This window comes from Phragmites australis, chromosome 5, assembly GCF_958298935.1.
Source record: "Phragmites australis chromosome 5, lpPhrAust1.1, whole genome shotgun sequence".
Lineage (NCBI taxonomy): Eukaryota > Viridiplantae > Streptophyta > Magnoliopsida > Poales > Poaceae > Phragmites > Phragmites australis.
In genome coordinates this window covers 3,917,236-3,944,464 of record NC_084925.1, presented here as the reverse complement: position 1 = coordinate 3,944,464, position 27,229 = coordinate 3,917,236, and the positions used below count along the sequence as shown (strand labels likewise).

At 45.6% G+C, this 27,229-nt stretch overlaps 1 protein-coding gene and 1 non-coding gene across 2 annotated transcripts; one reads left to right on the top strand and one right to left on the bottom strand.

Annotated features, from left to right (window-relative positions):
• Nucleotides 1-2,001: 2,001 nt before the first annotated feature.
• Nucleotides 2,002-2,140, top strand: LOC133920267 (small nucleolar RNA Z247). Its single transcript, XR_009910082.1, has one exon. It is a non-coding gene; the product is annotated as a small nucleolar RNA Z247 (small nucleolar RNA).
• Nucleotides 2,141-18,308: 16,168 nt separating this feature from the next.
• Nucleotides 18,309-21,676, bottom strand: LOC133917385 (squamosa promoter-binding-like protein 5). The gene is made up of 3 exons (XM_062361288.1): nt 20,827-21,676; nt 19,841-20,010; nt 18,309-18,926 (listed from the first exon to the last, which is right to left on the bottom strand). The coding sequence occupies exons 1-3, from the start codon at nt 21,510-21,512 to the stop codon at nt 18,556-18,558; spliced, it is 1,227 nt and encodes a 408-aa protein (XP_062217272.1). The 5' UTR covers nt 21,513-21,676; the 3' UTR covers nt 18,309-18,555.
• Between the last annotated feature and the right edge of the window lie 5,553 nt (nt 21,677-27,229).

Genomic DNA, 27,229 nt, shown 5'->3' with positions numbered 1-27,229 from the left:
ACAACAAGAAGAGCAAGAACAGGGCCCGGGGTGTCAGTTGATCTTCGGCAGAGAACCAGAAGAGCATCACGATAGAACATCCCAAAAGAACATCCTACACCCTAACTAAAGTCCTGCCATCATTGTCGCTAGCTGTGCCTACACCATCGACGTCTAGAAGTTATTGTTGGGGCCCATGTTGTCGTCGTCGTTGTCGAAGTCTTCCCATACATCCCACCCATCGTCGTCATCCTCCTCTAGCTCCTCCTCCTGCTCCTCCTCATCCTCCTCCTCCTCCAAGCACTGCCTCTTCAGAGTCGGCTCGTAAAGGAAGTGCTCCCAGTCAAGATTAAAGGCCTCTGATCTGCCAGAGCTGGCAGACAACACCCCATCATCCGACAACTTCAGTGCCACCTCTACCTCATCATCGGACGAAGGCAGTGTGGGAGGGTTAAGCAGAGTCGGTGGTGGCAATGGAGACTATGGAGTGGTCGGAGATGGTGATGGCATCGGAGCGTCCATGGCTTAGGCGAGAGTGAGTAGAGTGAAGTGGTTGATGGCACACGAGAGTGAGTAGTGAGACATTAATTAGCGATCGGTGTCCTCAGCACATTAGTGCCGAGTCTTCTCACAACCTGTCACTAATAAGGAGGCTACATTTTAGTGATATATACTCTCTCTACCTATCAATAATGATAGGCTTTGAGGTGACCAGTCACTAATATCTTTAGTGATGGATCGTTCCCTCATCATCACTATGACCTCTCATTAGTGACAGGTTTTAGCCAGGTCTCAGCCTAGGCAACACATTAGTGATGTGTACTGAGGGGTCGTCACTAATGATGTGTCTCCTTTGATGGGTTTCTTACGTAGTGCATCCCATTTTGGAGTGCACACATGGCTTGAAGGGAAATCATAAAGCGGTCGACGACGGCCAGAAAGGCATTGCAGTGCCAGGAGCAGCTTATGTTAGAGATAAAGATAAGTCTCGGCTGTGTTAGAGATAGAATTGATTTGTACGTGACCAAGATGATTATTACAATCGAATTCAAACATGCCTGGACTGTTATCACGTGCAATCAAGTCAGCATAAGAATCTGGCTAGGACTTGACTTATAATCTCTACATGTTTGGTCAACAATATATATGCATGATGCGGCCTTGGGAGAGGTCAAAACACTTTTGCCAGGGTTAGACATTTTCTACATGGTATCAGAGCCTCTCCTCTACAAATCCATCGATTCCATCTAGTTTGTCTCGCCGATTGGGGAATCTGGCCACGCTTTGCTTCCATTGTTGATGCACTCGCTACTGCAATGTTGCCTCTTTCTTGTTGCCACCTGACTTTGTCGGTTGTTGCATCTGCTTCGCTATTACGATGTCTTATTGGCTGTCGCATATGCGTGGCCCCATCTATTTGTGCGACGCACGACACACGACACCTGCTATGCCTCTCCATTGGTAATGCGACATCCCTCATTTGTTGTTCTGTGCGTCGTAATAACAAATTCTTTCTACTGCGACATCTGCTACAGTGCCCAGCTTGTCTGGTGCTGCAGGAGGCTTGATTGTGACCTCAGGACTAGGTCATCCAGTCACTAAGAAGTTGAACAAGAGCAACTAGCAGCTGTGGAAGATGCAAGTACTCCCTGCAGTCCGTGGTGCACTTCTGGAAGGTTATCTCGATGGCATCGAGCCAGTTCCACCCAAGGAAATTGATGCCATTGCCAGAGATCAACCGGTCAAGGCGTTGAACCCAGCCTATGCGCAGTGGATAGCTCAGGACCAACAAGTCCTTAGCTATCTCTTGTCGTCTCTCTCTAGATAGGTGCTCACGCAAGTTGTTGCAATGAGGACTGCTGCACAAGCTTGGAAAGCCATTAAAGACATGCTTTCGTCTCAAACGTGTGCGAGGTCTGTCAATGCGTAGCATGGGCTACTACACAGAAGGGCAACATGTTCGTGGCTGAATATGTTAGGAAGATGAAGATGCTGGGTGATGAGATGACGTCCACCGGCAAACCACTGGATGACGAAGAGTTGGTTTCATATATTCTTACTATCCTCGACATCGAGTTTAATCCAATTATCTTAGCTATTGTTGCAAGAGTAGAACCTATCACGATGACTAAACTATATGCACAACTCTTAAGCTTCGAGACCCGGATGAATCTATTGCAAGGAAGCTCACAATCCCAATCATCTATCAATGTTGCCTCACGGGGTGATCGTGACAGGCATGGATGTGGCCAAGATCATGGCCGAGGGAACTACTCAAATACCTCTTGGACCAATAGCAATAGCATCGACAAGAACAACTCTCATCGACCTAAGTGTCAGTTGTGTTACAAGAATGGGCATACATCGACAAATTGGTTGAATTGGTTTGATCCAGACTTTGTTTTAGATGAGAGGAGTGTTGCAAATGCTACAAATTCATATGGAGTGGATACAAATTGGTACACAGACATTGGCGCCACATATCACATCACAAGCGAGCTAGACAAATTGAATGTTCATGAGAAATACAGTGGCAAAGATTAGATAAAGACGTCAAGTGGTGCAGGTATGAATATTAACCATATTGGATATACTACTGTTTATACCCCTAGATGTAATCTTCACTTGAATAATGTTCTTCATGTTCCTCAAGCTACCAAAATTTCATCTCTGTCCATCGTCTTGTCACCGACAATAAAATCTTCCTTGAATTTCATCCTCATTTTTTCTTTATCAAGGATCAGGCAATGAAGAAAGTTCTACTTCGAGGCACATGTGAAGGAGGTCTATATCCTCTATGTTGGTTAGTGAATTTTCTAATGAAGATTGGGCTGGATGCTCTGATGATAGAAGATCCACTGAAGGCTTTGCAGTATTTCTTGGTACAAATCTTATATCATGGAGTGCACGAAAAGAAGCTACTGTGTCGAGGTCTAGCGCGAAAGCTGTGTACAAATCGTTGGCTAATGCAATAGCTGAAGTGATGTGGGTACAAACTTTACTTGATGAATTAGGGGTTAAAAGTCCCAAGGCAGCGCGGTTATGGTGTGACAATATTGAGCTACTTATCTTTCAGCTTATCCTATTTTTCATGCTTGAACAAAGCATACTGAAGTTGATTATCACTTTGTTAGAGAGCGTGTTGCTAAAAAATTATTAGACTTTCAGTTTGTGCCAACTGGAGATCAAGTTGCAAATGAGTTCACTACTACAGATCCTACCATAAATGGTGGCTCATCACTATCGGTTCTTAACCTTCTGCGCCCGAATGATGATGGAGCAGCTAAGAACCAACACTGATAGTTAGTATCAGTGCTAGTTCTCGCCATGAACCGACAGTGAAACTTAAATTGGACCCAAAATTTTAATAGATTTCAGTTTTGGCTAAGGGCTCACATCCAGCTCGCCTCTCTTATCTTCCCCAACCGCTCATTCTATCCTACCTCTATCTCTTTGCCTCTCTTCCTCCTGCTCCTGCGCCACCGCTCCCCTGCTCTCACTCCCCCGCCACTGCCCCTCCACTGCTCCCCTTCCTCCCACTCCCACACCGTCGCTCCCTTGCTTCTGCTCCCTTGCTGCTGCACAATCGATCAGATCTCCATCGTTGTCGTTTCTGCCTCACCTCCCGATCTCTCATATCCCCAAACTCCCACCCCCTCCCCTTGCGGCCTTCTCCATCCCCACACACCGCCACGGTGCACGAGATCAAGCGCCCCCACCCCACGACCACTGGCTGCGGCAAAGCTTTGTCGGCAGGGTAGGCTCAGCTCACCGGGGTGAGATGAGCGGGCACGACTCCAAATACTTCTCCACCACCAAGAAGGGGGAGATCCCCGAGCTCAAGGAGGAGATCGTGCATGTGGATCTAGATCTAGGATGGGCACTTTGGCTCCAGGCGCAACTGCTCCTAGATCTGCGGGTCGGGTCTCGATTGGTTTTCTCATGGGGTTTGGTCGTGTTCTGGGGATGGGATTTTGCATCGAAAGTGTACATTTCAGAGTTGCGTTTGGGATGAATGAGCTGAAATTTGCAGAATATGGTGCGGGATTGGGCTGCTTCTTGAGCTACCTTACAATTGTGTGAAAAGATTTGGGTTTGAATTGTTTGGGAACACGTGTATGTTGTGGTGGTGGCCTTCGTGACACTGCGTTTTCTTGTGCAGCGGCAGTGGCGGCAGCAAGGCCATGCTCCACTGATGTGCTGCTCGCCAGCGGGTTCCCCTCCAACTTGGATCTCGTCACCGACCACGTGCTCTGGGCAGCTCTGGAGGCCGGCGACAAGGATGGAGCACGGGACATGACGCCGGCTTCCTCTCTGGTGGTGGCAATGCTCAGCGGCGGGAGCATCGTCCGCTCAACGGGAGCGACAGCCGAGCCGGCTCAGAATCAAGCCAGCTTATTTTATTTATTTTTATTTCCTAGAGGGGGAAACACTGCCGGTTGTGCACCTGGCAGTGATTGGCCCGGACTTTCACTGTTGGATGTGAAACCGGCAATGAAAGGCCCTTTACAACCGACAATGATCTATGGTTTTGTAGTAGTGCTTCACCAAACCGCTGTTAGTGTGGAGTTTAGAAGAATTTAAGTGCAGTCTTAACTTAGACAAGTTATAGTCGAGGAGGAATGTTAGAGATAAAGATAAGTCTCGGCTGTGTTAGAGATAGAATTGATTTGTACGTGACCCATATGATCTATTAGAATCTGATTGGACTGTTATCATGTGTGATCAAGTTGGTATAACAATCTGGCTAGGACTTGACTTGTAACATCTACTGTCATTTGGTCAGCAACATATATACATGACGTGGCCTTGGGAGAGTTGAGAACTCCTTTTCAAGGGTTGGACATTTTCTACAACTTAGTGATGGGTCTTATTACCAGCGATGGTGAGGATGTGGAGGCAAGTTATTGAGACTCAGGGCATAGTGGAAGAGGTGAATATGCGAACAGCGAGATCAGATGTGACTTTGGAAAGCATATCGATCGCTTGGCACGGTGCAGCAGTGTAGGCACCACTCGATGAGTTGCTGGGAGACACGCGAGAGAAAGATGACACGAAGACAAAGTGAGCGAGGTGGTGATTCAAGGCAGTAGTGGTGGTGCAACAGCATTGCTCGGGACGCATGGTTCAATTATTAGTGATGTTTGGGTGAGGGCGCGAGGCACTGGTACATACCTGTGAGTGGCACAAGCTTATGTTTGGGTTGCTGCAGTGCCTCCATTGTTAGTTTAATCTATGTTCTCTGGTTGGTTTTGGACTAGGTGTCTGTGTTTCCTACATAGAAGATTAGGCAGGTCTATTTTCTTTTTCCGTAACGTTGTAGTAGTAGGTTAGGTTCTCAAGTTATGTACGAGTCGGACTTTGTTTTGTGTTTTGCTGAGCTGTAAAAGAAAACAAAAGGGGCGCTAGATAGAGCATCACTTGGTAAAGATCCAAACGAGTTTTTTTTTTGTTTTTTTTGTGCAGCATTGCTTAGCTACTTGGGTAATTTTACCTAACAATTGGTATCAAGAGCCTAAACGTGCGAAGCAATGGCCGGTAATGATGATGTTGCAAAGATTTCCAATTCCAAGTCTGACGGCAAGATCATGAAGACGACAACAAGAAGCGCCTCTATCCTGATCCAATATCAGATATTAAGCAAAACAAATTACGACATATGGGCTATCAAGATGAATTTAATCTTGCGTTCGCTAGGGGTATGGTCGGCAATCAAAGACGGGGACAGATACGGTGACAAGGATCAAGGTGCGATGGTGGCCATTTGTCAAGCCATCCCAGATGACATGATGATGCCGATTGCGGAGAAGGAAACAGCCAAAGAAGGATGGAACACACTGAAGGAGATACGTGTAGGAGAAGATCGTATCAAGAAAGCACGCTGTCGGTGAATCAGGAACCAGGGATCCCCGAATCCCGAGGCCAGGCCAGCAATCAACCACGTGGCACCTTCCCACGGGGTTCACCTCCGTGAGGTACGAAAAAGGCTAAGTCCCGGGAGAGGGCGCTCGGGGCCACAAACAGTGGTCCCTGAGTACCCGGGTTCCCCTATGATCTGCGAAGACCAAGCAACCGGGAAGGGAGTGCTCGGGGAGGTGAACAGTGACCCCCGAGCACCCAAGTCCCTCGACGACCCGGAGAGCCGAGTACCGGGAAGGGTGTGCCCGGGGCTGCGAACAGTGGCCCCCCGGCACCCGAGTACCCCGAGGACCCAAGGAAGGTAGTTCCGGGAGAGAGTGCTCGGGGCTGCGAACAGCGGCCCCCAAGCACTCGGCTCCCCGAGGATCCATACAGTCAAGTCCGGGAGAGAGTGCTCGGGGCCGTGAACAGTGGCCCCCGAGCACTCGGTTCCCCGAGGACCAAGAGAGGGCATTTCCGGGAGAGAGTGCTTGGGAAGGTGAACAGTGACCCCCGAGGACTCGGTTCCCCGACGGCCCAAGAAGTCCTTCGTCGGTGGCCCCCACAGGGGTCCAGCGGTGAGGTTTCAGCTTGTGAAAGGCCCGATGCCGCATTTAAGAGTGCGCGTGGCCTGTCACATCCAACTGCTCCCGCCACTCTCGGTGTCAGTCGCTGCCATATTCTGGCAGAAGAGCGTGGGGACATTTAATGCACGGGTCCCATCCCGCGTCATCCGGCGCGCCTCGGGATAGCGTCGCGAGACCCGAGGCGCCCCGTCTGCCGCCCTGCTGTGGCAGGCGAACAAGACCGAACGGGCACACCGGGCCGCTCTGCGGCTGCTCGGTGGGCCCTCTCCACGGCGCCCGTTGCTAGCACCATTATGGCGATCGAAGACCGGGCGGGGGGCACATTTTCAACCCCCCGTCACTTCACTCAGAGGCCATGATGACTCCCTTTCCATTTATGGTGCCTTGGAACTCGTGCCCTCCCTTTCGGGGCACGCTACCGCCGGCGGGTATTTAAGGCAGCCGATAGGCACGGACAAAGTTGAAGCGATCCAAGGTGAATAAGCGAACAGAGGAACGCTTGAACTCTCAGACACTCGCTCAGAGATCGAAGAACATCTTCGTACAAGCATAGAAGCTGAAGAACAAGGAGCCCGAAGCTCTAGGATAGATAGACATTCTTGTAACCAGCGACATTAATGAGAGACATTCTTAGAGCATTTATAGCATCCACACAGGAGTAGGGTATTACGCTCAGTGCGGCCCGAACCTGTCTAAAAATCCCTCCAGTGCATTTACTGCGTTCTGCGTTAGATCATTCCACACCACCTGCCATTGCAGTCATATCCATTTATTTCACCAGCAAACATATTCAGAATCATCCTCCCGGCCGAATCTCAAAAAGGGGTCCCTCAGGATCCCTGCGATAGGAGTTAACCCTCCGACACACACGCTTAAGTGCTGAAACGACAACTAAACAAGATGCAAATAGGGAAATTGAAGACTATCGCCAAGTACTCTGTGAAATTCACCAAGCTGGTGGGCGAGATTCGCTCGCTCGACGCCAAACTCGAAGGTTGACGCCAAACTCGAAGATAGCGATGCCATCGAGAAATTGTTCAGCTCGGTTCCAAATCGTTTCCTCCATATCATTGGAACGATTGAACAATTTAGTGATGTCGCAACCATGTCACTCCCTGTGGCGATTGGATGTCTCAGAACCTTTGAGGAAGGACTCAAGGGACGATGGGAATTAAAGGAGGGAGGAGATCAACTTCTTATCACCCAAGCTGAGTGGGAAGCGAGAAGCACAAAGTTCAAGAAGGATGATTGTTCTTCTGGAGCCAAGAAAGGAGGCCAATCTGGGAGAGGCTGAGGGCGTGGTCACGAACAAGGAGGAGGCACAGGAAATGGCAATCAATCAAATGATTGAGCATCAGGAAACTCTGAAAAATGCAAGTACTTCAATTGCAACGTATACAGGCACATTGCAAAGGATTGTCCAAAGCCAAACCACAGAGAAAGAACCAATCTTATAGTGAAGCAGAATAATGAAGATCACCAACTATCGATGGATGAGGTATGCGAGTTTACTTATTCTGTACTGGCTTATAATGACGTGTTTTGCTTGCATGAAGAGAAGGTAGTGCCCAAGCTAAGTGGCACTCAAAACAAGGCTTGGTATCTTGATACTAGAGCAAGTAACCATATGACTGTCTGTGTGGAGAAGTTTGCTAAGATTGACATGATTGTCAGAGGCTCCGTTAGTTTTGGTGATAGCTCAACTGTGGAGATACAAGGAAGAGGTTCGGTGTTGTTGGAGGGTTTTGGTGGTGAACATCATATCCTCACGTAGGTTTACTACATTTCGAAGCTTAGAAGCAATATAATTAGTATCATTCAGCTCGATGAGAATGGCTGCAAGGTTGAGATAGAAGAAGGTGTGATATCTATCCTGGGTAGATCACGGAACTTGCTGGCCAAAGTGAGCAGTTTGAGAAACTGAATGTATGTGCTACAAATCAACCCAACTCTCCTGGAGCATCTCTTGGAAAGAAGCACTAAAGAGGCGCGGCACTGGCACACTAGGTACGGGCATGTGAATTTTCGTGCTCTAAAAGATCTAGGTGGCAAAAGGATGGTCCATGGTATGCCCATCATCGAGCATGTGGACCATGTCTGCGATGGTTGTATGATTGGTAAACAACAGTAGAATCCGTCTCCGACAACATCACTATTTAGGGCAGTTCATCCCTTTGAGCTCTGGCATGGTAATTTGTGTGGCCCAATCGCCCCTACTATACATGGAGGAAAAGAATATCTCGTATTATTGGTCGATGACTGTACAAGATATATGGCTGGCTTTATTCAAAAGAAAAGATGAAACATTTGAGGCATTCAAGAAGATTAAAATTGCAGCTGAGACGGAGAAAGATCTAAGGCTAAAAGCTTTGCACACTGACCGAGGCATCGGGTTTACCTCCAATGAGTTTACGGACTACAATGATATGTTGGGAATTAGGCGTTATTTGACAACACCTTATTCTCCCCAACAAAATGGAGTAGTTGAAAGGAGGAATTGGATGGTGGTCGCATGCCAAGGAGTTTGTCGAAGAGGATGGGAATCCCAGGGGAATTTTGGGGAGAAGCGGTATCCACTGCCGTTTATCTTCTAAATAGGGCACTAACGAAAAGTATCATTGGAAAAACTCCTTACGAAGCCTATTATGGACACAAGCCAAGTGTTGGTCACCTACGCACTTTTGTGAGTGTTGCGCTTGTGAAGACAATAACACCACTGTCAGAGGGTGAACTCCTCAAGCGGGGATCCGGAGGGACCCCCTTTGAGATTCGGCTGGGTGGATGATTCTGAATCCGCTTTGCAGGTGAAATAAATGGACGTAAATGAGATGCAGGTGGAATGGAATGATCGGATGCAGGAAGTAGTAAATGCTCAGAGGATTTTTAGACAGGTTCGGGTCGCACTGAGCGTAACACCCTACTCCTGTGTGTAAGCTATAAATGTTCTGAGAATGTCTCTCTGAGTATATGCTGGGTTACAAGAATGTTTGTCTAGTCTAGAGCTTCGTGCTCCTTGTTCTTCGACTGATCTCGAACTGGTCTCGAACTGCTCTGTCTTGCACTTAGCTCATACTGAACCTCCACTTGGTCTCTCTTTTTTTCTCTGGGGAGCCCACCCAGCTTAAATACCAGCCGGGGCGATAGCGTGCCCAGAAAGGATGGCGCGAGTTCCAAGGTGCCATAAATGGAAAGCAATCATCATGGGCTGCTGCGCGAGGTGACGGGGAGGGTTGAAAACACGCCCCCGTCCGGTCTTGTTCATCATCATGCCGTTTTTCAACGGGCGCCGCGGGGAGGGCCCACCGGGCAGCCACCGAGCAGCCCGACGTGCTCGCCTGGTCAGAGCAGGTCTGACACGATAGGGCGGCAGGCGGGGCGCCTTGAGCTCTGCGGCGCTATCCCGAGGCATGCCGGATGATGCGCGATGGGACCCGTGCATTAAATATCCCCGCGCCTCCCTGCCAGGCCGTGGTAGGGACTGGTAGCAAGCGGGGGGAGGGGGGCAGTTAGAAGTGACAGGCCACACGCCCTCTTAAATACAGCATTGGGCCTCTCACCAGCTGATACCTCACCACTGGACCGCTGTGGGGACCACCGGCGAAGGACTTCTCAGGCCTTCGGGGAACCGAGTGCTCGGGGGCCACTGTTCACAGCCCCGACCACTCTCTCCCGGATAGGCCCTTTCTTGGTCCTCGGGGAACCGAGTGCTCGAGGGCCACTGTTCATGGCCCCGAGCATTCTCTCCCAGAACTGACTATTCGAGTCCTCTGGGAACCGAGTGCTCGGGGGACACTGTTCATGGCCCCGAGCACTCTCTCCCAGAATTGCCTTCCCTTGGGTCCTCTGGGGACTCGGGTGCTCGAGGGCTACTGTTCACAGCCCCGAGCCCCCTCTTCCCGGTACTTGGCTTTTCTTGTCGTCGGGGGACTCGAGCGCTCGGGGCCCACTGTTCGCGGCCCCGAGCACTCTCTTCCTGGTACTTGGTCTTCTCGGGTCATCAGGGAACTCGGGTACTCGGGGAGCACTGTTCATGGCCCCGAGCACCCTCTCCCGGGACTTGGTCTTCTCGTACCTCGGGGAGATAACCCCCGCAGGAGGGCGCCACATGGCACTCTGCTGTTCTGGCCTCGGGACTCGGAGACCCCTGGTTCCTGTGTCACCGACAACCACATCTCTCAAAGCTAGCAGAGCGAAGTAAGCAAACGATGTTCATTGGGTATGACTAAAAAACAAAGGGCAATAAGATGTATGATCCAGTAGCATGAAGAGCTGTGGTGACACGTGATGCAATATTTGAGGAGGAGAAGTGCATGTGGAGTGAAGAACCCGTACTAGAGATACATCAAGCTGGGGATATATTTACAATACATTACCTTCCAGTTGAAAATGCTGATCCCTATAGTAGTATTGGGTGTTCCAACGTGGATAATTCTGAGATGATCGGAGAAGTTCCATCTTTGGTGCATCACTCTCCTACTACGCCGAACATAAGGACACCTGATCCATCAACGCCATGCACTCCTACGACTACATTAGGAGCGTTTGCATCGGCTGCAGCCCCACAGAGTGTGGAGCCTAATGTGAGCTCCTCTTCTGAAGCACCACAACGAATTAATGTGTGACCTAAAAAGCATCTATGATACCACATCCCCAACAGAGTTGGAAGACTCGTATTTTTGTTTGCTTGGGGGAAGAAGAGCCCATGAGTTTTGAAGAAGCAAAATAACACCCAACATGGAGGAAAGCCATGGAAGAAGATTTGTCTTCTATCCAAGAAATGGAACATGGTAGCTTGTTCCATTGCCGAAAAGCCACAAGCCTATAGGTTTGAAGTGAGTGTACAAGGTGAAGAAAGACACTCAAGGCAAGATTGTCAAGCACAAGGTGAGACTAGTTGCAAAGGGGTATGTTCAATAACAAGGCATTGATTTTGATGAAGTTTTTGCCCTAGTTGCAAGATTAGAGACAGTTCATATTCTCATATGGATGTTAAATCAGCTTTCCTCAATGGGGATTTGGAAGAAGAAGTTTATGTAGTGCAACCTCCTGGATTTGAAAAGAAAGGAGAGGAACAAAAAGTGTTAATACTGCACAAAGTGTTATATGGTTTGCATCAAGCTCCGAGGGCTTGGAACTCAAAGCTGCACAAGTCTTTGAGAGCACTTGATTTTGAGAAGTGTCCGTTAGAGCATGTTATGTACAAGCGAAGCCAAGGAAAAAGGAACTTGCTGGTTGGAGTTTATGTGGACAATTTAATCATCACCAGAGAAAGTATGGAAGAGATCAATGTCTTCAAAATGAATTGAAGAAGATGTTTAACATGAGTGATCTCGGGTTACTCAGTTATTATTTAGGAATTGAAGTTCATCAGAGCTCTGGAAGAATAACACTCTGTCAATCAGCAAAGGTGTTGGATAAGTTTGGCATGAAGGATTGTAATCCAACACAAGTGCCAATGGAACCACATTTGAAGTTGAGCAAGAATAGCACAAACCCGGTTGTAGACAAGATCCTATATCGAAGTATAGTTGGGAGTTCGAGATATCTGCTACACATGCACCTGGATTTGGCATTTTCGGTCGGCATGGTGAGCAAGTATATGGAGAATCCCACAACAAAACATATGGCTGCTGTTAAACATATACTAAGGTATGTGAAATGTACTTTGAACTATGGGTGCATCTATGGGAAGCAAGAGAATTTGTGTCTGCTGGTTATTCGGATAGTAATCTAGCTGGTGACACTGATGATCGAAAGAGTACTTCAGGCATGGTGTTTTTCCTTGGAAAAAGTCCAATCAGTTGGAGTTCACAAAAAGGCAGAAGGCAGTCGCATTATCTTCTTGTGAAGCAGAATATATTGTAGCTTATGCAGCAGCATATCAAGGGGTATGGCTAGGGCTGTTACTGGCTGATATTCTTAAGACAAAGTTTGAAAAAGTAACTTTGAAGATTGATAATCAGTTAGCGATTATGTTGAGCAAGAGTCCAGTATACCACGAGAGGAGCAAACACTTCGACACACGATCCATTACATTAGAGAATGTGTAGTATCAGGGATGATAGATGTGCAACATATTTGCACAAAATACCAACCTGCTGATATCCTAACTAAGTCTCTCAGAAGGTTGAAGTTTGCTGAAAACAGATAGAAGATTGGCGTATGGATTATCAACAGAAGACAACATGATTAAGGTGGAGATTGTTAGTTTAATCTTTGTTGTCTAGTTGGTTTCGGACTAGGTGTCTGTGTTTCCACTACGTAGAAGATTAGGCAGGTCTATTTTCTTTTTCCGTAACATAGTAGTAGTAGGTTAGGTTCTCAAGTCAAGTACAAGTCGGACTTTGTTTTGTGTTTTGCTGAGCTATAAAAGAAAACTAAGGGGGTGTTGGATAGAGTGTCACCTGGTAAAGATCCAAACGAGTTTTTTGTTTCTTCGTGTAGCATACACTACCGACGAGGGCCGAGCTACCAGACAATGCGTCCCTAGCTCCGTGCACACGTCGCATTGTGCAACCTGTGCGCAAGGATGCGTGTGATAATGGCATGTCTGGCCGATGTAGTTTTCTAGACACCTGATACTGGAGCTTGCACTATGTGAGGCTCATGAGGGCAGTAAGAAATTGCATTACGACAACGAGACAATGCAACAAAAAGGAGATTTATAGAATAAGTTTCTTAGATTATTCCTTAGAATTTTAGAATGTTTAGCTCTCGAATATTTTACGAACAACATATGAAGAATGAAGTGAATTAGAGCTTTGGGTATTGAAGTATATGGTTTGCATTTACTTTAATACAATATTGTATTACTAAAACTTAGAACTTCATGAGCTCGCGAAATCATCCAAATAGAACTGAAAAAAGACAGCAAAGGGGGTGACATGGGCAGCTCCACACCCCTGGTGCCGCCACCCCCTCCCTCCTACCTAGCCGCCGCCTACGCCGGCTACCGGAAGCCTACGTAGTGGCGAGGACTGCGACAACGGGGTTGCTCCTCCCACAATGGTGATTGACGGTAGCGGGGCTTGAGGTCGCTGGCCCGATCTTCAATAGGTTCATAGTGGCCGGCAGATCCGAGTGGCCTGTGGCCATATCAGAGGCTGGGCCGACGGGTGGTGGCGCAATGGTGCCACGCGGCGTTGGTGCTCGCCGCCATGACAATCTTCTTCTCTTTTTTCATTGTAGGACATCGAACCAGCGGTGGCTAGATCCACGCAGCGGTGGCTAGATCAGTGAGGGTGCAGGATAATCCACACGAAGGTCGACGATGGTACCTGGCTGCGGCCATTTGAAGGGATCAGTGACGTCCTAGGGGGGGTGAATTAGTACACTTTAGGTTTATCTAGTGTGTCTACTCTACCGATCAAAACGTTTTATCTACATGTGCTTTAGGTTTATCTAGTGTGTCTAGTGCTCCAAAAACTACACAAGATAAATCTATATCAATTTTTATCTACATGTGCTTTAGGTTTATCTAGTGTGTCTACTCTACCGATCAAAACGTTTGCAACCTATCTAAGAAGGTAAATTGCAAGAATGTAAAATGCGGAAACATAAATAAGGTAGAGAGAACATAAGATGTCTGGCTTAAAAGGGTACAGGTAACTCGGCACAAGGATGTTTATCCAGTGGTATCAATGGCACTAGTGCCACCCCTAGTCCACGTTGGAGTTTCATAAAAATATGTTCTTGAGCCACAAGTCACATAGATAAGACCTCCACCCAGATGAGCCACTAAGCCACCAAGGTAAGGTCTCACAACTAGCCTCTCTTCCGGTTCCTTACCGCCGTGATCACTTCAGCGCTTGAGCCACCAAGGCAAGGGTCTCCGCATATTCATACATGCTTCTCGTCATCGCTCCACACCGAGTCGGAGGGTCAACAAGTTTGCTAGCGAGTCACCAAGCCTCAAAGGTGGCAGCGTACCAAGAGGTACAAGCTTGGATCACTCCTTGATCCACTCTCTAGGCAGCAATCACCTAGCAACACACTCTCTAGGTCTATAAGTACTAATCACTCTCTAATGGTATGCTTAATCACCTTAGACGATCACCTTAAGCACTTTAGTGGCTTGGATGTTTTCTCAGGTGTATATGAACTTCTCAGGATTCCAGCTACCTCAAATGACTGAGTGGAGGGGTATTTATAGCCTCAAACCCGCACACTAGCTGTTAACCCAATAGCTTAGAAAAATTGTTAACACCGGATGATCCGGTGAGAATAATAGTATTAACAATGGATTATCCAGTGAGTACACTCTCACAAACTAGCCGTTGGAACCCCACTCAAACCTCTGTGAACACCAAACACTCTAGTATATACTTCATCTTCATCATCGGACTATTCGGTGAATATATACTTAGCATCCGAGCTAAGTGCATCCTCTCTGTGTAAATTGCTCTGGTGTAAGCATCCGGTGCACATCACTTCCTCACTGGACTATTCGATGCCTTGAACTTCGTTCTACCTCTTTGTAATGTTCATTGTCCAGTGTATTGTCTGGTGTAGTCTTGTTTCATCACCGGACCTTCTAGCGTGTTGATCTTCGATCTTCCACAGCTGCAACCTTCTCTGGTGGAAATGCTCCGGTGTGTATCTTTCTCTGATCACCAGACTATCCGGTGAGTTGTTCTATTTTGTCTTCTAGACAGAAACACTCCGGTGTTGCCATGCTTTGATGACTGAACTATCCGGTGAGGCTTAGCCTTCATTCTTCAGCATGACACCCTTCTATGGAAGAATTACTTCAGTGAGCACGCTTGCTAATCACTGGATCTTTCGGTGAGGTCTTTAGGCCTCTCTCCCCCTTTGTCAAATATGCTCCGGTGAGCTCAACATCCACATCATTGGACCATCCGGTGAGGCAAATCTTCCTGAGACTTCTTCATTTTGACCAAATTTTATCCCGACTACGGTGACTTCTTCACATATTGCATTCATGAGACCTACTAACATATATTCTTGACAAACATATTATTCCCATTGACTATGTTGTCATTAATCACCAAAATCACAATCACGATCTAATATGTCCATTTTGGCTACACCATCTCGACTGACGGTGGTGGCTAGGCATCGGGCGCGCAGGGTGCACATCGTCGATGCCATAATCTCCATGATGGGATCCGCTAGTCTGCTGGCTTCCAGGGTGCTGGTAGTGCAGGGTTCGTTGCCAAGCAGCTTTGGCACTTTGGAGCCTACTCTGAGCTGGGCATCATGGCTCCGTGCGGCTTTGTGTAGGATGACATGGATCAATCCGTGCACAACGATGCCATTCTTAGTGCTGTGCATGCAGTTCATCGAAGCCGAGCCCCATTTGCTGTCATTCGTGCTCCATCCCGACCCGTGTCATTGCCAGACCCCTCCACTTACTTGATCTCTCTCCTCTCACAGATCTGGCCCGCAGGGAGCCTGGTGGCATATTGATTCGGGGACGAGGCAGGTACGAGGAGATGAAGTGCGGTTGCTGCCTTAAGCAGGGTGGGATGGGGGAGGCTCGGGCGAAAGCCTTGCCTAGCATTTTACCGGTGTCGATGATGGTGACGTCCTCGGGCGCCGCTCTTCTCCCTAGAGGCGTTGTCATGACGTTTTCCCTCGTCCCACCCATGGGGGATTCTTCGGGTGAAAACCCTATTCGACCTTCCGGACGTGCAACAGCGGTGCAAAAACGTCATGTCCTCCTCGAAGGTGTCGCTTTGGAAATCCATCACTGTAATTTAGTGGTCACCGACGTCTTGGTGTAGCATTGGTTAGTTCGGCGATGGCTTTGATTACACCTTGCCTCTTGGAGGCTCAAAAGAAGTTGCATTTTGCGTTTCGAGGGACGGCTGACACGCTTTGAGAGGAGCTTGTGCGGTGGAGTCGGAGCTGCTACGTTGATGGGGTACGACAGAGTTGGGCAACGATGACATGAAGCAAGGGTATGTCTCGAGGTGCCAATGGTTACTATGGATGCGAGCGTGATGATGATAGGTTGGAGATCATGATCCGCTATGGGAAGTCAGAGCTGCTATGTCATTTACGACAAGCTAGGCAACAATGACCAATGCCAAACCTTGTCATCTTAGAGCTGTGTTGAGTGGTTTGTGAGCCATTTTGTGGTTGTTTAGTTGTAGTTGATTCGGTGTCGTCCTGTCGTTTTAGGGTTTAATTTGTCGGTTTTTCCTCTAATTAACCGTGCAGGTGTATAGTTTTCAGGCCCGATTTCTCTCATAAACTAGGTCAATTATGTTCTTCTATAATAAAATCGGAAATACTCGTGCCATCATTTCGAAAAAACTTAGAACTTCATTATTTTTGAACCATGAAATTTAGAACTTCAATTTATATGCTCATTATATGTATACATAGATATTTACTATTCGTGGCCATACCTGGGCCATGATTTACTAGCTATTGTACAAAATCCATAGTTTCCATGTCATATTTTTTTAGATTAGCATCTTCGGGAATAATCATGTTTTACCATACCTCTACCAGTGATTTTTACTACGCATCCAACATTAATCCGATCCTAATGTTTTAGTATGGGACATAAAAACACGAGTAATAATTTTGTACTTATTTTCTTCCAAAAAAGCTAATACTTATTTTTTTAAATGAACTTATATTATTCCACACATCAAAACTATATTATCTCTAGCCGCGCAATTGCGCGGGCCACTCGCTACTTTCACAATATTTATCTGTAACCCCATGCATACAGGACTAGAGACCAAGGAAATACATAATCTAATATATATTTATCTGTAACCCCATGCATACAGGACTAGAGACCAAGGAAATACATAATCTAAATATAAAGTCAATGATAAGTTGCGACACACACCTTTTTTCTTTAACAGCCGCTCCCGAGAGAATGGAATTTTGATTGGAGGGTAGAAAATGTGAAAATGCTAGTACATAAAATATTCCCGTCTTTTATCGTCTCTGGACATATATAATTCATCCGTGTTCTAACTTTCTGGCCCCTCTCGTATTCTCTCCTAGGCCTGGCCCACCGTTCGACTTAACTCACAACACAATCAATCCATGCGAGCATGCTAGACCGCTCGATGCGATTCCGGCTACTGGCCGGTCCCCTTGATCGTACGTACTTACCTCTTTAATTTCCATTAATTAGAATCCATAATAAACTCTTACAGTCTACAGTGAAGTAGTAAATGTGTGGCGATCCAAGCTTTCAATACGCAGATACACCCTAATTGCGGTGAAAGATCGTCTTTCAATTCGATCCAGTGTTCAGGCAAGTAATGGGAATGAGAACGATGTTTCAGTGTGGCGTAGAATTTACTCTACTTTTGTTGCTACTTCATTCAACAAATCAGTGTGGTTGTATACTCCTTTTCAAAATATAAGTGGTGTACTGTAGTTAGTAGTAGTCCCTCGTTAGAATAGTATAGGAATTCCGAGAATATATGATGTTTTAAATTTGAGTGGTTAAACTTCCTCAACTTTGACTCTTAAGATTTGTAAATTTTTTTTTTTGGAGGAACACAGTCATTTCTTGCGATTCCTATGGGAATTGACTTGCTTGTTTCCTCCAAATTTCTCGTAAAATTCATATGCCCCAATGTTTCCTCCGGATTGGTGGCATAAAAATAATACCATTAGATCGATATGAAGAGTACTGTTCTGATATAATACTTTTAAATTGAGAGCAAAGTTGCTAGTTGAGGACCGTGTCAAGATGTCCAAACATTTACCACAAGACAGGCTGAAATATGTGACGGTTCAGTTCAGCTCCAATCAACTTCAAGGACAAGCAGGTCGATTCCAAAGTAAAGACTCAAGATCTAAGAAGAGTTAGCCAACCAAGAAACACACATACATGCACACAATACACCTTAAATTAGCACACATACACTTAATTTACATTTTACCAAAAGACAAAATAATACACAAGCACCTGCATTTTCCCCTCTAGTAAAAGGCCAACGCTAGCTAGCTCAAGTACTAACACAGTAAAAAGAAAAAGGCTAGGCTACCCTAGTGCAACTAACTTGTTCCTTTCTTTCACGCGCGTCTCATAATGCAGCCATGCATGCTATAGGCTTTTCCCCCTCTCCTTTTACGTGCATGCATCGCACTAGATGAAGTCCACCTCAAAGAAACCGTTGCAGCTGCTGTTCTGCTGATGATCTGACACCGACGAGCACGACAAGATGTTGTCGCCGCCGCCGTGGCCGTGGCCGTTGCCGTTGTGCTGCTGCTGCTGCTGCGCCTGCAGCACAAGTGAGGTCATGAAGTGCTGGTGCTCTTCATCGTCACGGCCTTGCACCTGCTGCATCAGCATGGTGTCTAGGCCGCCGTCCTTCTCCTGCAGCGGCAGCGCGGCCAGAGACAGGGCCGTCGGCGCCGCCGCGCTGCTCGTCTGGCCGTTGTCCATGACATCCAGGCAGCTGACGCCACTACCGTTCGGCGAGATGGCCGTCAACTTGGCTGCCGTGGTGCTCGCATCTGGTTATCGTAATCATGGGCACGTTAGCACGGAGTAGTACATAGCATTCAAAAAGTTGGTGAAAGCTAAAAGATCGAAGCATGCATGCATATATCTGATCACATGTAGCAGGGGTTGCAATCTAGCTAGTGTGTGTAGTATGATCCTACACATACGTCAAAGCTTTGGCACCATGCATGCATGTACGTCTGGTCGGATTTTTTTTTTTTTTTGCGGGTAAAAAAATCTGACCAGACATATATCAGGTCAGATATGATGAAGTAGCATCCAGGTGGCATGGCATTTGGCATATATACATGCATATAGCCATATACTAGCTGGTCGAACGCTGTTGTAACGTTCTTGCACATCGATTGTACTACTGAGCATTTTTTTTGAGACGTACTACTACTGAGCAGTTGGATAAATATACTGTGGTGGAGCTATATACATAGCTTCGAGAAAACAGTGAGAAAAAAAAAGGTGATTTTGCTTTTTAAAACAGGGACCTACTAATAAATTTACATGATTGTGACATCTTGCCATCATGTCCATATGATCTATTTCTACTGATGTACTTGAGCTTAATTTGTACTGAATAGTTAACTATTTGATACTTGAGATAAATGAAATTCACAGATAGTATGGTGAAGTCGTGAAGATCTATGTATGTTAGATTATTTTATAAAATTCATCCTTGACAAAAAAAAATGGATATCCAGCTTGCACACTGAAAAGAACAAGAAAAAAAAATGGAACCTAGATCTGTTTTTGAAAGTTGAAACCAAGGTTTTATTTGGCCTTTGGATCTGAAAGTCGACATTTCAAATTTAAATTATTTCAAATGCTCCCTGCATGCTGTCATTAAGTCCTCCCTTAGGTTAGAAGATAAAAAAGCCACATACTGACATTAGAGCTCAGGCTGCTAGCTTACTCTTGTGATCACTGTTGTAGGAGGCGGTGATGCTAGTGTCCGCTTTCTTTGGTGGCGGCGACGAGTCCTTGCCCTGTGCGCCGGCCGGCTTCCGGCGGCGGCGGTTGTGCTCGGTGAGCCGCTTCCGGCAGCTCCTCTTGGCGTCATCAAACTCAGCAAGCACATGAAACCTAACCAAAAATTAAATAAACCAAGATAAATACCACTATTATTTTCAATACATGTATATGTGTATATGTACCCAGCTATACATGACCTGTTGGTACGTAGGTAGGTATGAATGTATATATACACATATATATGTATACATGTCTATGTATGTATATGTATATGTATATATGACCAGTTGAAGTGATGAGTGTGTGGTAGCTAGTTGTAAAGTGGAAAATATTCCGATACGCTCAGACCTGACGCCCGGATCTTGATATAATCTGATCACATCTGATGTGATACGCATCATCTGAAATGATCAACAGCGTCAGGCCCTAGCTTGCTGAGTGGAAAGGTTGCAGCCTTTTCACAGATATTTTTTCCGTAGTTCCATGCATTGACCGGAGGGAGTACTTGGCTAGCTACTTGCAACAACTATGTAGTCTGTAGAAAGAAGTGATCAGTTGAGAGATGGAGGAACAGTAGCAAGGTAGGAGTGTATATGCTTGCATGATTGCACCTGCATGGAACCAGACTAGAAGAGGAAGACCACTCTACATGTACGCTAGAGGTCATCGTGTTCAGGCATCCATGCATGGATGTGGAGCCTAGCTGTGCATGCATCGCATCTCATGCCCATGCATCACGTACTCGTGCCCGTAAGTTACGTGACAACGCAAAGCGACAATGCAAGAGACAAGGAAAGGTATCTCAACAGCGGCACACGTAGGCAGGAGCTGTGTGACGGTCTGGCCGACGGGGTGCGCGTACGTGTGCGTTCACACGGGAGCACTTGCCAGTGGCATGCATGCATGCACGGGACGACGTACACGTACCTGCTGCATTGCTGGCAGAAGCGCTGCTGCTTGCCGCCGGCGACGACGGCGGCGGCCTTGGCATGGTACTCGCAGACCTTGTGGCGGCGGTGGTAGTGCTTGGCGGAGGAGAGGTCGGCCTTGCAGCCCTCGGCCTGGCACCGCGGCGGCTGGTGTTGGTGCGCGGCGCCGAGCCCGAGCCCCAGGACGCCCATGCCCACGCCGCCGACGAGCCGCGACCGCGTCAGCAGCCGGTCCACGGCGATCACGTCGGCGGGGGAGAAGTACGTGCGCCGGCCGAGGTTCAGCCCGATCCTCCCGCCGCCCCCGGCGTCCACGAAGGGGCCGTCCTCCCGCTTCAGGAACCCGCCGCCGAAGGGGTACATCTCCGCCGTCGGCACGCCCGGCAGCGTCATCATCGGCATCTGCATTGATGACGGCATTGCCATCGCCATGCTCGGCGGCGGAGCCAGCGGCAGGCTCGTGGGCGGGAGGAGAACCGATTCTTGGAACGGGAAGCCTGCGGTGGCGGCGGCAAAGTCGAAATTGTCGTAGAGGTTGTTGTGATGCTGGAGCAGCGGCCTCTCGACACTGGACATGGCCATGCCGGCGTCGAAGCCGACGTAGGGCTGCATGGGGGCGAAGGCGAAGTCGACGTCGGCGGTTGGCGCCATCGCGTTGGTGTCCATCATCCTACCGCTCATCATGGTTGGGTGCAGGGGGTGGAGCACAGGAAAAGCGACGAGAGCTGTGTGTGTGAACTGTGAAGCAGAGGGTCTGTGGACTGTGGTTGGTTAAAAAGGCAGTGGAGAGAGAGAGATTGAGCTCTGTGTGCGCTGCATGTTATGCACGGTAATAAGTGTTGTGTGTGGGTTCCTCGCGCTGCAGGCAAGAAGCTGCTCGTGGGCTTGCCCTTTTGGTCTCTCTCTCTCTCTCTCCAGAAAGCGTACAGTCCTGTGTTGGTACGAGTTACGTGGCCGCCACACAGTAACATCAACGTTGGAGCGAGAGAGGCGGGTATAATGCATGGACTTTTGTCATGTTACCAGTTTGATCAGATAAGAAAGGTCATGTCGATGGGTGTACGACGTGGAGCAGTGAGGAGAGAGAGGAGATGGGAAGGCTCCGGGTGCGTAGGCTTTTCTCTGCTTCGCCTGGCCGGCGCACAACAAAAACACATGAAGTAGGCTGCAGGCAGATGCTGGAGAGATCATGCTATCACTGGTGGGTCCTTCAGAATTAACAGCATAGCTAGAATTGGCCAACAAAGTTCGTCGTGCAAAATTATTTCCCCCATGCATGCATAGCTTCGTTTGGATTTAGCTTGCTAGACGCAAATGCATCGAGAGTTTAGTTTTTTTTTTAACAACTGATTACACGTAAGATGGACGCGTCTGTTTGTTTGCACTGAAAGCTCAAGATTGGCATAGTTATGCCATAACAGTACGCACTAAATATGGTGCCGCGGCAAAACATGTACTCCACCTCACATAATTGCTGTAGTTAATCTAACTATATCCAACAACGCAAACCATGATAACAACGCAACTACTAGCACGAAATTTATATCTTCTTAACTACTCCCTTCATCCACTACTACTGAAACAGTTTACAAAGATGGGTGGTAATAAATTTACAGACACGTTTAGCCACTCGTCTCTGGCTGAAGGCCTGTAGAAATGGACGATTTTCACAAACGTAAAAAAGACTGACTGTGGAAATTGATTACTAAATTCGGTTCACTTAAGGAACCGTTTGTGATAATTCTCATATCCACAGACGGTTTCTTAAGCAGACCGCCTTTGGTAGTCAGTCCTTAACGTTTTTGGCCCAAAAAATCGGAAAAAAATTGACCCAACTAGGCACCCCTGTGGCCGCGTCATCACAAGTCATGTTATTTTTCGCGCAAAATACGTGCGCATACAGTTCGTGACACTCAAACTCAGGACCTTTCAGCTTGCGCGATACATCCTTACCATCCCACAATAGAAGTACTAGTGATACTAATAGCATATGTAATCATTTTGATCTCTTCTATCTAAAACTTCAAACGATTATTTGAATATCTAAATAACATCAAATGAAAAGTTTTCAACAACAAAGTTGTAGACCTCATCGAGAGCTTCAATTTTCATATAACGTTTGTCCTCATCCGACTTCGTATGAAAAAGTTATGAATTATGTGGCCCGCCTGTACTAATCATCCTATTACTAGAGTCGATTTACATAAAGAACCATATTTGGAAATGACCTTTTACACATGCGGTTTCTTATGTCGCTCGTCTCTAGAAATCATCCATTACCAGAGACGGTTTACATAAGCAACTGCCTTTGAAAATGACCTTTTACACATACAGCTTCTTTTATCGTCCACTTTTGGAAATCAACAATTACCATAGGCGGTTGTCGTAAAAATCCGCATATGTAAATTTGTTTCCATAGGTGGTCCGAGCCACATGTAGAAAGGCACCCTGGATGTCCTGAAAAATAGTTTTTGTAGTAGTGATCTCATATAGTACTCCCTCACTAAGGTTACGTACAGTCGATTCGGAAGCCATATCTCAGTTGGGTTTCAAATTGTGATATTAAGGGTTATCACAATCGATTGTAGAACTGATTATGATATTCATTATCACAGTTGGTTCTAGCACTAAACCGATTGTGATAATACCATTATCACATTTTGTTCCAACACTAAACAGATCATGATAATATCATTATCACAATCGGTTCATAGCTAGAATCGAATGTGGTATTAACATTATCATGGTTGATTTCTGCTTGAACCGATTGTTTTGTGATTCAATTTCATAGTCGGTTCAAGCAAAAAGTTGACTGTGATTTGTACAGCAAGCATCACATATATTTGAAATGTGGGCTAGCATCAGGAATTACTAGACATGCCCTCTGAAACAAAGCAACAAACACACATACATTCACAATTCACCTGCTACCATGTACAAACACAAACAATCATAACATAGAGTAGCACAAGTTCAACAAAAGATAGAGACCGACAGTCTCAATCACTAAAATAAGAGCATCAACAAAAGATATTAACATGTAGTCACAAAGCTCATCAAAAGAGCATCGACGAAAGATAAGTTCAGTACCACAAGTCATTATTACAAATCCATCATAAGTGGCAAGTTTATCATGGTTCCTTCATCTAACCCTTGTCATAAAACTCTCATGTCGAGTTGATGACCTCTCTCAGTAAGAAGTAGCACATTTCGCATCAGATTTTTGAGAGCTCAGAATCACGAAGTGCGTTCTGATCACGTTCCTTGCACTGTGGAAGGAAAAAACATGTCACAATCAATTGAACATGAAAAGGTGAAACTAGTACCATATTTGGTGAATGACACACCTCCATGAGTTCTTTGAGGTTCATCTTCATTGCACGCATATAATGGTAAACATTGTATCCACAGAGCACGGTGCCACTTGGTTGCCATTTTTTGTGAACTAACATTGTACTTTCCATCTTTCTTACACTTATCGGAATGCCAATGTAGCAATTAAGAGTTTGTTGGGTTATGAACAAACACTACAAACAAGGAATTACAGGCAAATACCATGTCACCTTGGTTGGAGTTCCTTTGTTTGGCACCTCACCATCATCAGAGTCATCATTTTTCTTGTATCGAGATGCTTTGCACACCAGACATACAACCATGTTTGCATACTCTTTACGATAGAGGGATATAGTGGTACTGCAATACATGTATTTTTTGCACATCTAATCCCAACTGATAAATAATCTTCTTTGCTCCATACATGCTAGTGGGCAATACGTTTCTCTTCTGAAGCATGTCTACTAAGAGACGTAATAGCTCCATGAAACTTTTACCGGATCAACAGTGCCTTGCCTTCAATTTCAGAAGTTCGAGCACCGTATGCAACAATGTATACTTCTCATCACAACATAGAAACAAAAAGGTTTCTTCAAGTTCTGGTCAAGGCCTCGAATTTTTTAAACCCTTTATCTTTACATAAAGCTTCTGCATCGTGCAACATCTGTTCCACATTAATGTTGCCATCATCCAACACAACTTCATCTTCATCGTGCTCTTCTTCAACGTTAGTGATGTTATAACCACCTTTGTCTTGCTCTTCTTCACCATTGGTGATGTAATAACCATATTCTTGCTCTTCTTCACCGTGCTTTGTCCAACATGTACACCTCTCAATAAAACCCCTTCGAATCAAGTGTGATCTGATCTGCTTTGAGTCGTCCCACATCTTCTAATTGCCCCAATCAATGCATGGGCGAAGTATATACTGTTTATTCTTCTTTAACTTGTCTTCCTCGTCGGCTCTTAGAAAAGCAGATGCACCATCGATGTACTCTTGGCCATGTCTCAACGCTTCGTACATCCATTCTCAATGCATCTATAAATTTAGGAAAAAAAAAGTGTCAATTAGTTTAATTAATGAAACTATAAGTAATTAAAATTAATTAAAATACAAAAATGTAGCTAACCCAATATATCGAATTTCATCCAACGGAGATGGAATATTGCACATCTAATGCTACCTTGCCATATTCGTCTAATTAAATAAATATAAAATTCCCCATTAGTGAACCTTCTTAAATCGAATCTAGATTTACACCTTAATTTAGAGCAATATTTTGGATCTCTACATGACTAGATGGCTAGATTCATATGGATCGATCTTTGCCATGCACCAAGAATTTATCAAAAATTGAAGCCCAAATGTCCAGGACCATATGCATCTCATACAACACCTAAACCTTAGGTAACTAACTATTTCTAGATCTAATATATGGAATCAAGCTTGATAGATCAAAACTACTCACCTTGCATCACCAAAAATTAAAGCCTTCTCCAAAACCCGAGCCACTTAAAATGAAATCTTGAAAATGGCCACCTCCCCTGAGGAGCTCCTATTCAAACACAACAGCTACTGTTCGGGTAGCTCTACTTGGTCTAAATAGGAGATGCTCAGGGGAGATGCTATACTATAGAGGATTATCACAGTCAGTTCTTGGCAAGAACCAACTATGATAATTTACATTTCACAATTGGTTCTATCCACGAACCGATTGGGAAAAGATATAATTAGTTGTCATAGAAAATTGACTGTGTTATTGGCTTCAAACCCAAATGTGCAATTCTAAGTGATCTCTGGAGCAAAGAACCGATTGGACAAACCTTTTACAAGTTAGTTCTTTGGACAAACTGATTGGGCAAAGAACCGACTAAGATGATGTTTTTGAACGACGGTTGTGTTTGGCCTTTTTTTAGTAGTGCCTCCATAAAAAACACTATGCTCATACTCCTTATTGCAAATGCATGCCATTTTAGACTCATGCACAAAAATTAACAAAGTAAATTAAATGATCTTGTTACCCTTCATCTATACTAGATTAGAAAAGATGACTTATTTATTTGTGAGAACGATAGAATTTATTAAGCAAGGGCAATTAAGGAAAAAAAGGTGCACAGAAGTTATAAGGTGATTTGCATTTAGAGAAGAGTTTAGAAAGCTAAAATGACCAACATTTGTAATAAGAGTGAGTATTTTGAATGGTCTTGTCTATAAATGCAATGCTTGTTTCACCTTTACTACCACAAAATTAGTGAAAGCAGATCAAATATCACATATGGTTTTTAGGACCCGTCACTGAAAAAATACCCTTAACGGTTGTTAAGACAAATGTGTCTGTAATAAGACCATCGTCTGGGTGTACCTAAATTCACAAATAATTTTTACAAATCTGTCTATTTCTATCATACAGACATAGATAATGTTTAGAGAAACTCATCTGTGATATTGTCATGGACGATTTCTTGTAAGATATGTCTGTGCCTGTATGATAGACTACAGGTTTATCTAGCACCTAAGTGTGATTTTGATAATTAATGATAACACCTATGGACTAACAATTGTGTTGAGAATTATTGGTAAATTGTTCCATAGGTAATGCATGGATGATTGAGCATGAATTCATTGAGTAATATCATATGATCAAGAGAGATGCATCAATATGAATGAGCTCTAGGTGATGCTCATGAGATAAAGGAGAAGCTCAAGAAGATTGACGATAAGCGTAAATGTTAAGTCACTTGTGAAGATTAAGTTACTAAAGGTATAAGATTATCAATTGAGTTTTATAGACTAACCCATGTGCTATGTGCTTGAGAGTGAGCGGATTTAGGTTCCATGTGAAGATTAACAACAAGAATGAATGTCAAGTTACTTGTGCAGATCAAGTAACTTAAGATATAAAGTTGTCAATTAGGTTTTAAGGACTAACTCATGTGCTTTGTGCTTGAGAGTGAGTTGAGGTTCAGTTCTATAAGAAGATATAAGTTGAATTGAGATATTCAATATGCCAAGTTGAAAAAGTAAGATCAAGATAAGCTTAGTGGATAAGTTATATGCTTATGCTTAC